Source organism: Plectropomus leopardus, chromosome 1 (genome assembly GCF_026936395.1).
Source record: "Plectropomus leopardus strain MGB_pleo_1.0 chromosome 1, ASM2693639v1, whole genome shotgun sequence".
In the NCBI taxonomy this organism is placed as follows: Eukaryota; Metazoa; Chordata; class Actinopteri; order Perciformes; family Serranidae; genus Plectropomus; species Plectropomus leopardus.
The window spans coordinates 18,093,427-18,105,107 of NC_142176.1; the positions used below are offsets into that span (position 1 = coordinate 18,093,427).

General features: G+C 37.7%; 1 protein-coding gene across 1 annotated transcript; it reads right to left on the bottom strand.

Annotated features, from left to right (window-relative positions):
* Positions 1 to 113: 113 nt before the first annotated feature.
* Positions 114 to 8,311, bottom strand: lin7c (lin-7 homolog C (C. elegans)). The gene is made up of 5 exons (XM_042493696.2): positions 8,111 to 8,311; positions 6,777 to 6,895; positions 6,515 to 6,586; positions 6,193 to 6,402; positions 114 to 4,809 (listed from the first exon to the last, which is right to left on the bottom strand). The coding sequence occupies exons 1-5, from the start codon at positions 8,145 to 8,147 to the stop codon at positions 4,642 to 4,644; spliced, it is 606 nt and encodes a 201-aa protein (XP_042349630.1). The 5' UTR covers positions 8,148 to 8,311; the 3' UTR covers positions 114 to 4,641.
* Positions 8,312 to 11,681: the final 3,370 nt, after the last annotated feature.

The following is an 11,681-nucleotide window of genomic DNA, read 5'->3' on the forward strand; positions in this document are numbered from 1 at the left end:
GCAGGGCCTTGCGAACCCCTGTGAAGCTTTAGCGACCTATAGTGGGTATCTGGACCCCAAGTTGGGAGCCAGCGGTGTAAAAGATGTTAAATAAAGAAGACCTTCAAAAGTCATAAATTTAAGCATTGTTTATTTAGCCTTTAGTCCAACTATTATTTTGTTCTACATCACAACATTTTACATTCCACATCAATGTAACACAGTAAATTAGGTAAGAAACACAAAATAACACAACACAGTCTACAGGTAATAATCCTAAACAAGCACCGGCTAAAACATTTCAAAACATTATCAAAGTTTTCACAAATGTTGCAAGTTTGGTCTTGGTACTAGAAAGAAAAGAAAAATCAGTTCAGATCTCAGAAAAGAAGTGCCGATGTGGGACAGTTCGTCTCTTAGAGTCTGTAAGCTCATACAGTCGAGATATCACGGTCCCGCACCAGCTCTGCTTTCCAGAGAGGCTTTGCTGATATGGCCCTGGTACACAGTCAAAGTGGAAGTACCAATCATTCCTGGTATTTGTTTTTAGGAAAATCACTTATAAAAATTGAGAAAAATATCAAAAGAAAACTATTATAAAAAATACTCTATTGACCATTCCAATATTTAGACAAGGAAAACGGGTAGAAAGTTGAAGGGTACTTCACAAAATTTTGCAACTAAGACAATGGTCAGTGACATTCAGTGGAAAGAGTGACTGTGCAATATCAATACCAAGTCTCATTTCATTTTCTCCTGATTTACTATTCATGTGTGTAAGCAGTGGATGTAGCTAGCTAGTGTTGGATAAAACACAATTAAGAGACAAACTATACATTATATTAAGACTTTTCTTAAATACACCTCCGACTCTTTTGCTAAATTTTCTGCCTCAAAACAACGGTGTGTTCAAAGCAGCCTATGAAATGGTCTATTGCTAACCACACGTTCACAGAAGCATATTCTTCTACATGCATCCTGACAATCATTAGTTAGATAGCAAGGCTAAAATCACCTGGAAATTCTCACTGCAACTGCTTGATTGTGATCAATATGAGAATGTTACAATATAAACATTATTATAAGACTGTGTAACTCCAATGTGCCCCCACAGTCTTGAAGCAGTAATTTCCAATAACATTCTGCAGTAAAATGACAACTATTTTTGCACCATTTCAGGATATTTCCAAAGTTTTCAAATGACCTTGCATAGATAATTGATTTTGCATTCAGTTTTTGCAGTACTGTGTGTTTGTTTTATTTTAAACTTTGTCCCAAAATTCAGCATTTTTCATGAGGAGTAATGGATTACAGGGAGCACACCCCCTACCAAACAACTGGGCTATGTGCTCTTCATATACCATCATTTTTCTTGCTATATTTAAAGCATTATTAAGATAACACACAGTTTGATACAGAGACCGTCTGCTGACCTAAGTGAAGATCATCCAGCAGGTAAACTTGACATTTAAGAAACAGATAGACAGTAATAATGAACATACGTAGAAACAAAAGTAAGAAGACAAAAGGGATCTGTTTGCTCCAAACTTTACTTCTGCAAAGTTGTCTGGAGGAAAAATCAAATTTCGCCCTAACTTTACAATGATAATAGTTATTTTAGTGCCCAAAAGCATATCTTGGAGAAATAATTTTTTTTTATGCCAACAAGTACCTATGGTTCAGTAGTCTTGTATGAGCTGCTGATGTCACGGGCAGCTGCTCGTGTTGTATGTTAAGAGATGGTGGATAAAATAACAAAAACTTATCACAAAAGCAGCTACAGAGGCAAACAGGGACCTAATTTCAGATGCCTTGGTCACAAAAACTGTATGTCTATTTAATTAGGCATTATGTCATTTCAGTTATGACTCAGCTAGATATCCATTCAACACTACACTGCATTAAGAAAGAAGAATGGTTCACGTCAGAGGACAAACAGCCGAGGACACCATTCAAAGAGAGACTGAAGCTGCACCGAAGGCAAAGGTTTCCTGCTTTCATACACAGCTGCGTGTTTCTGTTACTTTATCCACCATCAGTTAGATAAATCACACCTATCTTCATTGTTACGACCTTTCTGTCTCAGTGATGTGAAGCGTTGATCCCGAGACCGGACAATAGTGTGGCTTAGTCAGCCAAAGCCTGCATGGTTACATAATGCTATATACATGATACTGCATCTACAAACAAAACATGTCATCTCTGAAATTTAATTAGTTCTGGAGATATTTTGCTGCTGTTCTTTGTTTAAATAATGGAATAATGAACTATTTTCATGATGCAGACTTGTCTGACTGATGTGCTGCGTGTAGGTCTAAGGGTAGGATTTGGGCTTCACAATCAGGAAAGGATTTTTAATCATTAATGTTCCAAATCATAAGAGGGAATATCCATATGACAGCTAAACATGCATTCAGCAAAAACTTAAAACTATAAAACTACGTTAAGTGTGTAAGTGTTGTAAATGTGAGAGGAAAACCTACATATAAAGTATATTCAGGGTCATCTGCTTTAAATTGCGTATCAGAACAAACTTGACTTTTTGGCAGTATTAGTCATTACCATCCGTGTTTTGACATATTGTGCAGTTTGTATGTTACATAGAGTGTACATGGGTGCCACTAAAGTGTTGGCTATGAAAGACAAAATTACAAAAAGGTATGTTAATAAATCTGTAGTGACACATAAGTTGGGAAAAAGTTATCACTAAATGACTAAATGCATGAGTGTGCTTTTGTATTTGAACAGCATGCAAGCATCAAAAAAGTAAAATGTTATTTAAAATTTGAAGACATTGTTCTTTACACCTTAACTCAGCTCACATGTCACTTTTTTGATTTTTAAGAAGTTTTCTTTTTTTTTGTGCCCTAAAATCCATTATTGTCAATTTAGACAGATGGAAGGCACGCTCAGAAGTGAGAGCAATGCCGTCAAGCGTTCCCAAGCACCTATTTTTCGGGGTGTACACCGCATGTCCTGTGACAACCAGTCCGAGCCGGCAGATATCCGTCTTTTATTCCGTAAATATCATCCTACAGTAAACATGGAGAAGTTGATCATTTGAGGGCAACTCTCCCAAGAGCTTTAAATCTGCCCCACAGATAATATTTTAGGCCAAATACAGCCGGAAAAAAAAAACCAAGTAAGTAGTCTACAGCTGGTTATGGTCGCTTTGCAACATCTGGTGCACCTTGCCTCTGTTGGCAAAAAGTTGTTAAAAGATAGCACCAAACGCCCGACCTCATGTTTTCCAGGCGGTAAAGATGCTGCAGATGTCTCGGCCCGATGACTACCAAGCTAAAAAAGTTTAAATGAAGTGAATGTTTAATTTTGGACACACTTTTGTTCTACACGACATCGTTTGACTTTACTGTTAAACATCGGCAGAAAAATAAAATGTGCCAATGCACCAGATTTACAGCATAATCTCCTTAAAACAATATTAAGTCTGAACGTGAAGTAGCCATGTAATCAACTCATCTGCCATTTCAATCAAAACAATGACGAGATTTAACGTTACCCATTATTGTGAACTAAAGTTTGATATGATCAGTGTTTGATTTTACAAATGTCCTATTATTCTTCATTTTTACTTTCACCGAATGATGCAAACAAACAGTTCTTTGCAAAGATCAGTGTTTAGTAACTGACTTCTCATTAAGTACCCGGCATTTTTTTTTATGTCGAGACAAATTAATCAGGTTCATCTCATGTCATGCTGGCAGCGAAGTCTTTGCTCATGAAGGTGTATAACTTTGATGAAAGTAGAAATGTGAGTCTCTGTGGTGCAGGAATTTAGTTCAAAAGTTGCTGAGACCCCATTACATCACTTACAGTACTTGCTGGGCTTTTTATAGCGTGGTATTACGTTATAGAACTTTAAAGGTAAGCCCAGAGAAAAATTATATCATAATCCATCTCTTTTGTTTTGAAGTGTCCTTTCAGTGGTTTCCCTTATCATCCCACATATCACTACTTTTTTTTTTTCTTTTTTAACAAATTAAAACTGATCAACTCCTCCGAAGCTTCCTTACTGCGGACATGCCTGCAGAGTGGCAACACCAATAAAACTGCATCTTTTTTTTTTTTTTTAAGTTTGCACAGTTAAAGGGTTTTACATCAGTCTACAATGTATTTACATCAAATTAAATAGTCTCTGAGAATAACAGATGCAAAGCATGTAGTAAGTCCTGCCACAAGCATTTAGTTACCAGTACTTGACTTTAAACCGTTAAAAAGAAAAAAATATAATGGTGAACACAGGACATAAGAGAAATGTGTTTGCCCTGAGGCACTTGGTAGTGGTGGTGATAAAAATAATTAAAAACACTACCTTTCCAGTCAACGGAATTGTGTAGTTGGTCTCAAAAGCAGAGTTGCATTCAAATTGTCAAGTCAAAAATAATGCACAAGTGTGAGTGACCACCTACACTGACAATCATGATCATGATAGTGTTTGTCTAGAGCTGTAGTGTCCAGTGTGACAATATTAAAAATGCTACGGAGAAGGGTCAAAGCACACTTTACAATATGTGTGAGTAGGAACTAAACTTGGGTGTGTTTGTTATGCTTTTTTTGGGGCAGGGACAAAGAGACCAGAACACATGGCCAGAAGGCTAGAGGAGGAGAGATATGGGAGCTGGGCATCAACACAGAAAAATCCTACTGGGGGTAGTTGTTCTGTTGCCGGCGCTTCGCCGACCTCATTTTCTCAAAGCGTGACTCCATTTCCTCTAGGACTTTGGGAGTGTACCTCACCACCAGCTTCACCGTGCCCTGAGCTGCTTTCAGGAGCTCCACAGCTTTCTCATGGTGCTCTCCTTCCACACTCTGGAAAAAAACAACAACACAGAAACTCACTAACATTTTATCACACAGAAGCAGAACAACTGTAATAAAGTCTGCAGTTTTTATAGGTTCATAATTCAAAAAGCAATATAGTGTGGGCATGTTGTTAAAGACAACATCAAGAAGGTATGCGGTTACCTATGGAAGAAACTATAACCCCAGAACTTTATAGATATTGGAGTCCAACATAAGGTCTGCCAGCCTGGTTCAAAAACATTTGTAATTTGGAAATTTTAATGAGAGAATAAACTGAGCAATAAACAAAATCAACTGGCTGATTGTCGTTGGCTGATCCTTCAAACTATCTTTTTCCCCCTAAATGAAAAAAAACCCATACATTTACCGTTTCTCAAGAAAAACACATGGTCTGTATCCTCGAAGACTATTAAACATGTTAAATGCATTTTCCTCCCTCATAAAACGATTTAACAGCCAATTTTTGGAAGAATTTACAACCTACTTTGCTTACATCCATATTTGCTTACTAGCAGCCTTCTTCTCCCTTGTCTTAGTTGATGCATTAATACATTTATTGGCTATGACTCTCACAGCCAGCATTTGTTAATCAGTGGAATACCATTAATACTTTGGCAGGGCTGTGTAACTTACATGCACAAGGGTATGTTTGAATGTCCTCAAATGTCCTCAGGGCCAACTCTTAACAACACTGCTCCATAGCACAAGTAAAAAAACGCCACAGGGCACCTTTAGGATGTAGTTCTTCTGATAGCTGCTTTGTGCTAGCTGAGTGTGCAAGGGTCTTAACGGTTGTTGATCAGCTTCTGCTATTAACAGATATATATATATTTTTAGATATATTTTTTGACTTGAAAGGGTGACAGAGAGAGGGGATGACATGCAGCAAAGGGCCAAGGCTGGAATCGAACCCACGGCCACTGTGGCGAGGACACAGCCTCTGTACATGGGGCACCCGCTCTACCAACTGAGCTACTGGGTGTCCCCAGTGATGAAAATATTATTCCGCTGGCTGATTTTAGGAGACCTCCTTGGAGATGAGTATGCTAAACATGAAAAGTTCCTTACTGTAGTTCAACTCAGCTCTGCTGCGGAGGCAGAGGTGAGTTTAGGAGAGACAATCACATTTACCAATGTCTCATTTCAAATGTTGTTGACACATTTGATTGACAGGATTCATGGTGAAAAAAGGCAAAGTGCCCTCTTAAAGGAGTTGTGTGTAGGACTTGGGGTTCCTAATAGCAGAAATGGAATATAATATTCATCATTATGTTTTCATGAGGGTAGAATGACCTGAAAGTTTGAATATTTGTGTTTTTGTTTGCTTAGAATGAGCCCTTTCAAATTAAATATCCTGGAGCAAGGCATGATTATGTGGATTGAACATACCACCCCATTAACAGAGAGAAGCTGGTCGCCTCTCTTCAGGCCTCCGTGCCGGTCAGCGATGCCCCCTGGGATGATCCGTGAGATGTATATCGGTGAGTTTTGCTCCTTTCCGCCCATTATGTTGAAACCCAGGCCTTCTTCTGTCTTGGGCAGTTCCACAACACGTGGATGTGAGTGTCCCTCACTTGCTGCAAAAGCTGCCACAGTCGCCTACAAATAAACAAAGTGGTGCTGTTAAACCTTTACAAAAATACTGTGATCAGCATGCAATGTTAAGCATTTATGTTTGTGTATTATTAGCTAGTATCTGACTTGGTTCTACCTTAGCTGTGGCATTAGCCCTGACTTCAGGACTGCTGTTGATGTCCACTGTTTCATACACATGTTCATAAACCTGAAGAGAGATTGTTAGACAATATTTTGACACATCCCAGAAACAGCTGTCCACATTTCTAAAAGTTAGACTAGACGTAAGGAAATCAAACCAAACTGTTTTAAACACTTATGGTTAATATCAGAGTAGAAAAGTGAACTAATTCCACCTTGCAGTTACATTTTGGGAATAATATGTACTAGTGTCTCACTTCTCTGACAGCGTTACAGAATTCACTCTGTAGGACCCTCTGCAGCGCCTGCAGCTTCTGGGGAGGCACTTCCCCTGTCCGCTGGAGCTTATCAAGCAATTCAACAGCACGGTTAATATCTGTCAACAAGAATACACACACACACACACACACACACACACACACACACACACACACAGAGACACACCACCATGAAGTTTTTCATTTATATCTGCAAATGACCACAATTACACAAGCGATGACTGTTTGATGTTTCCGATGTCAGTACTCAACCTGTACCAATGTAATACTAAAAAGCAGTAAAGAATGAATAAACTTAGCAACTGATTGGTGTTAACATTTAATAAACATCTAATGATTTACTAATAATTACTGCCAATTAACAAAAATGAATGTCAATGTATAAAGCCTGTCTTGGCTTATGGCATTGTTTATGCATCATGACTATATATAACAACTATGAATAACTTAACACGTTCTAGAGCTGTAGTGCTAAATTATGTACTGCTGCTTCATTAAATACATTTAAATGGCAGCATATCATTAACTTCATGTTTTTAAGATGAGTGATTGGCACCACAGAGGGGAGAAGAAAAACATTATCAGCTTGTCTTGCATTTAATTCATTGTTTCCACTTAAAATATTGAAAATGAAGGAGAGTAATTACATTCTTAATAAGTGTTAAATGATATTGTATCTGATTATAATTCAATCATTAGCTTCATTTAGCATTTCAGTGTACCTAATAGCAAAGATATTATTTCACATATATGTACATAACTTGTGTTTTTCTTTAGCCTAAGTGAAATTTAACATTACATGTTTGGGGGTTTGTTAGGAAAAAAAAACAGTCTATTAGCAGACAGAGCAGGCGCTAATGTCAGTATTTTTTTAAATTGATGACTGAAAAAAGTCTGCAACGTCAATGTAAATATCTTCTCCAGCTCATCTGCGCTGCTAATAATAATCAAGGTGGCGCAATATGGTTGCCTCAACTATTTAATGTCAACATAAGTTTATAAAGACGCTAACGCTGAGTTAACTGATAACTGTCTGTTGTTACATTAGCTAGTTAGCCGGTGCGCTGGATAAAACAATATAACCGGTAATACTATCATTACTTTCGCTCGGCGCCTGAATATACACAATAAGTCAAAGCCATAAACATTGGCAATCCCCAAGACATTGTTAACTAAACGTTGGCCGACAATAAAATAAAGTTTACTGTCAAAAACAATCACCGGCTCAGTTTGGCTAACGCTAGCTAAGCTAATGTCTCCATGGATCACAACAAATATCTCTAAGCTAACACTAGCTAGCCAATTAACTTTACCTCTTTCCAACCGCACGGGCTCCCCAAGCGATGCCATCCTCGAAATGATCGGTTATTTAATGACAGGTAGATAGTGCGTTAAACGCTAGATATGGAAAACTAAATATGGTAATCCTGGCTAACGTTACGTGCGCTTAACCGAGACGATAAATCAGATTAGCCAAGTTAGCCGGCTAGGCTAGCTGCCAGTGTCATGGTGCGTTCAGGTAACCACCGTAAAATGGAAAATCTACCGAAATCATAGCGTTGTTTCCAGTAGTCTGCAGATTCTCCCGAGCCGACACTGAATACGTCTTATCTAACTAATGTGAATCACACTAACCGTGGAGAAAGTTTTCTTAACAATCAAATCGCAATTAAGTGGGCATGTAATAGTATATGTACATACGTATATCATTATTTAATTTACAAAAAAGAAGGTTATTTTTTTTTTACAAACTGGTGTGTAACTGAAGCATAATGCACATGTTTTATATATTCCTACATTGTGATATAGCATAAGGCACAAACTTATTTTACTATTTTATTTATTACTGTTATTATTATTATTATTATTAGTAGTAGTAGTAGCAGTAATAGTATTATATTAATGCACATATTTTTAATTTTATATTCTTCCATTAATATTTCTTTTTATTTTATTTCATACTTACTTTCATACTCATTTTTTCTCTCCATACTTCTTGTTTTTACTCTCTGTAATTCTGTAATGCTTTATGCCAGAGTGACTGTAATGAATCAAATGTTCCCCTGGCCATCAATAAAGTGTCTCTGATTCTAATATCTTTAATACAGTAGCTTAAAAATATAGACATATAATACAATACCATTCATATCTTAGTGTAGTGGACGATGGAGGTTATTTCTATTGTTGAAGACCCTGCTGTCTTGCCCTTTGAGCTCCATAGTGCATATTTCATATCTGGAGTTAAATCCCGCTCTAAATGTTGGATCTACAATGACTCAAGTCTAACGTTATGTATACTGGGCTCTGTAACCTCTGTTTGATGTTGACAATGAATATGGAGAGGGGTTGTCCATTGATGCCTTGGTTCAGCCCACTGAAGTCATGTTCACCAGCATCCAGGAAAAAGGGTGAGATAAAGGTGCCCACTGTGATCTCAGCCTAATATCACTATCTAACAATCACACAATCAGCAATCATCTGTGTGTTTGTGCATAATTCATTCAATCACTGTGCTGCAGCTCTACATGGATGCTCACAGCTCCAGGGATTGTTCCATAATGTCCCAGGTCTTGTTGACAGGAGACCAGCCAGAAGCTTCTTTGGCTCTTTGTTGACACCTGGGAGGAATGTCCTCTCTGCTGCCCTCTTCTGGTTGTCTTCACATCCTGAGACTCCAGCACACAAGTCTGCAGAAAACTGCTGCTGCACTGCTCCCTGCAGGCTGCAACTTTCAAGCATGATTCACCTCTGACCACACCCTGGTTGGTGATGTGTTTGCCTTTGACAGCTGATGAAATACACCTGCTGTGACGTCACGGGTGGGGGTGTGGCCAGAGTCACAACACACTTGAATATAGGACCCTCATTGAGCAGCAGCCTTTATTATCCATTTTTTATACAGTGGCCTTTATTATTTTTATTTGGGTTTTTTGTTGTTTTTCGGCTTCAGCCACAGTTCTGAGTCAAAGAAATATTGCATCATGCAGTAAGAGCTATTTACATGCATGATTTATGATCACAAAAGACAAAATGCGCTTTACACAGACTCAAAGACAAACTGGTCATTTCAGAGTCACTTTGTCCATTACCTTAAGAACTGTGTGATTGGTTGATGACAGTTTTCAATTAATTAAGCTTTATTAAACAAAATATCAGCTATTCAAGATAGATGGAGCAGCTTTTTAAAAAATACATTGCAAAGGGTTTGACTCAGCATATTGTATGCTAAGAATGTGTTAGTGCTCAGACACATTGAATTTTATTAAATTATTCCAATTCTATCTTAAGGTGGACTTTCTTTGAAAGCAAGCCAGAACTGCTTGTCTTTCCATGAAATAATAGAATAACTTACTTAATTCTTACTTGGTTTGTACATCCATGACCTCAGTATGTTTTAATGAGAAATTCATGACAAAAGATCATTTGAGTGACATTGCTGCATGCTTGTCATCTTTCTCAAAAGTAGCCTAGAGACTCTCTATTGGTTCTAAGTGTCTGTATAAAAAAATCAACTCACAGCATCTTCATCAGCCTCTTCTGGAGGATCCAAGACAAATAGAGAAGAGAGTTGAACATCTTCATGAAAATCTCTTTTCGTCAGTTTGTTCTCCAAATCTCAAAATGCCAGATGCAGTTCTCTTCAGAGGTCACACTTACCTTCAGGTTGATGACGAGGAAGTAAAATGAGGTGGTTGGGATCACATGTGACACAAATTGTGAAAAGTGTCTTTTTTTTCTTGATATGCGTCATATTATGTGTTCCCTGATATTAAGATGACAAGTTGAACACATTTTTTGTCATCCCACTACGACCTTAAACTATGGCATCTAGATTTGGCAAAGTCACACTTTCTTACTATGTAATGCTCAACATGAGCAATAATCTGCTGGAGGGAATGTTGATACAAAGCTGCAGTCCTCTTTTAACCCAGATACCAAACTGGGCTTTTCCCTCTGATTGCAGTAAATGTGCAGCTGCATAAAATCTCTGATGATTGTTCTTTTGTTGATCTAAAGATGGGATTACTATGCATCAATGAGAAAATGTGGGGTGTGTATATTTTTGACGTGCACAAATATATGTGTGTGGGTGAATGCAGCACTCAGCCTACTTGTACTAGTCTGCACTTGTGATGTTAAGCTCTTGTAATTGTGAAACATTACATGTGCAGCCTGAGTAACATCTAAGTAAATTAGTGAAAATCTGAGTGTAAACACCAAAGTATCAAAGGACATGCAGTAAGTGTGTGTCAGTGTGAGCTGGCGGGGCGAAGGTTTCCCTCCTCAAAATAACACTAAGAGCTGCAAAATATGCATTGTTTCCACCCTTAACACTGTCACCAATGCTGTCGCTGTATATTACCCAATGCATTGACTCCTCCGCTACTGAAAATACATCATTTTGTTGAGCATCTTGGTCATTCGTGATTTGAATTCGGTCGCATTCGTGTGCGTGCATATGTGTGTATGTGTGCCTCTTCTCCCCACCTGCCTCTATTGTAAAATTTATCCTGCCTGGAAATGCACTGTTGAAACTTTATCGACATTGATTTTGTTTTTCAGTTGCCTATAGTCATTTTTATTTCTTCAAATATTTCAGTTTAATATTGCAAACAACTTCACAACATACAAAATGAATAATATTAACCCAGAAACATGTCAATGAATAGATTTTATATATATATATATATATATCGTTTTTTTTATATATATCTTGTCCTCTGGTGGGGATAAAAAAATAAACAGCAAAGCTTTGACAACAGCACCTTGACATAATATGTAAGTCCAACATTACCTTGAGAAGTTTAGAACAGTAAACAGATAAATTACTTGAGAGGAAAATTGTTTTCTGCTGAATATGTAAACGGAATGTTTTTTTTTTTT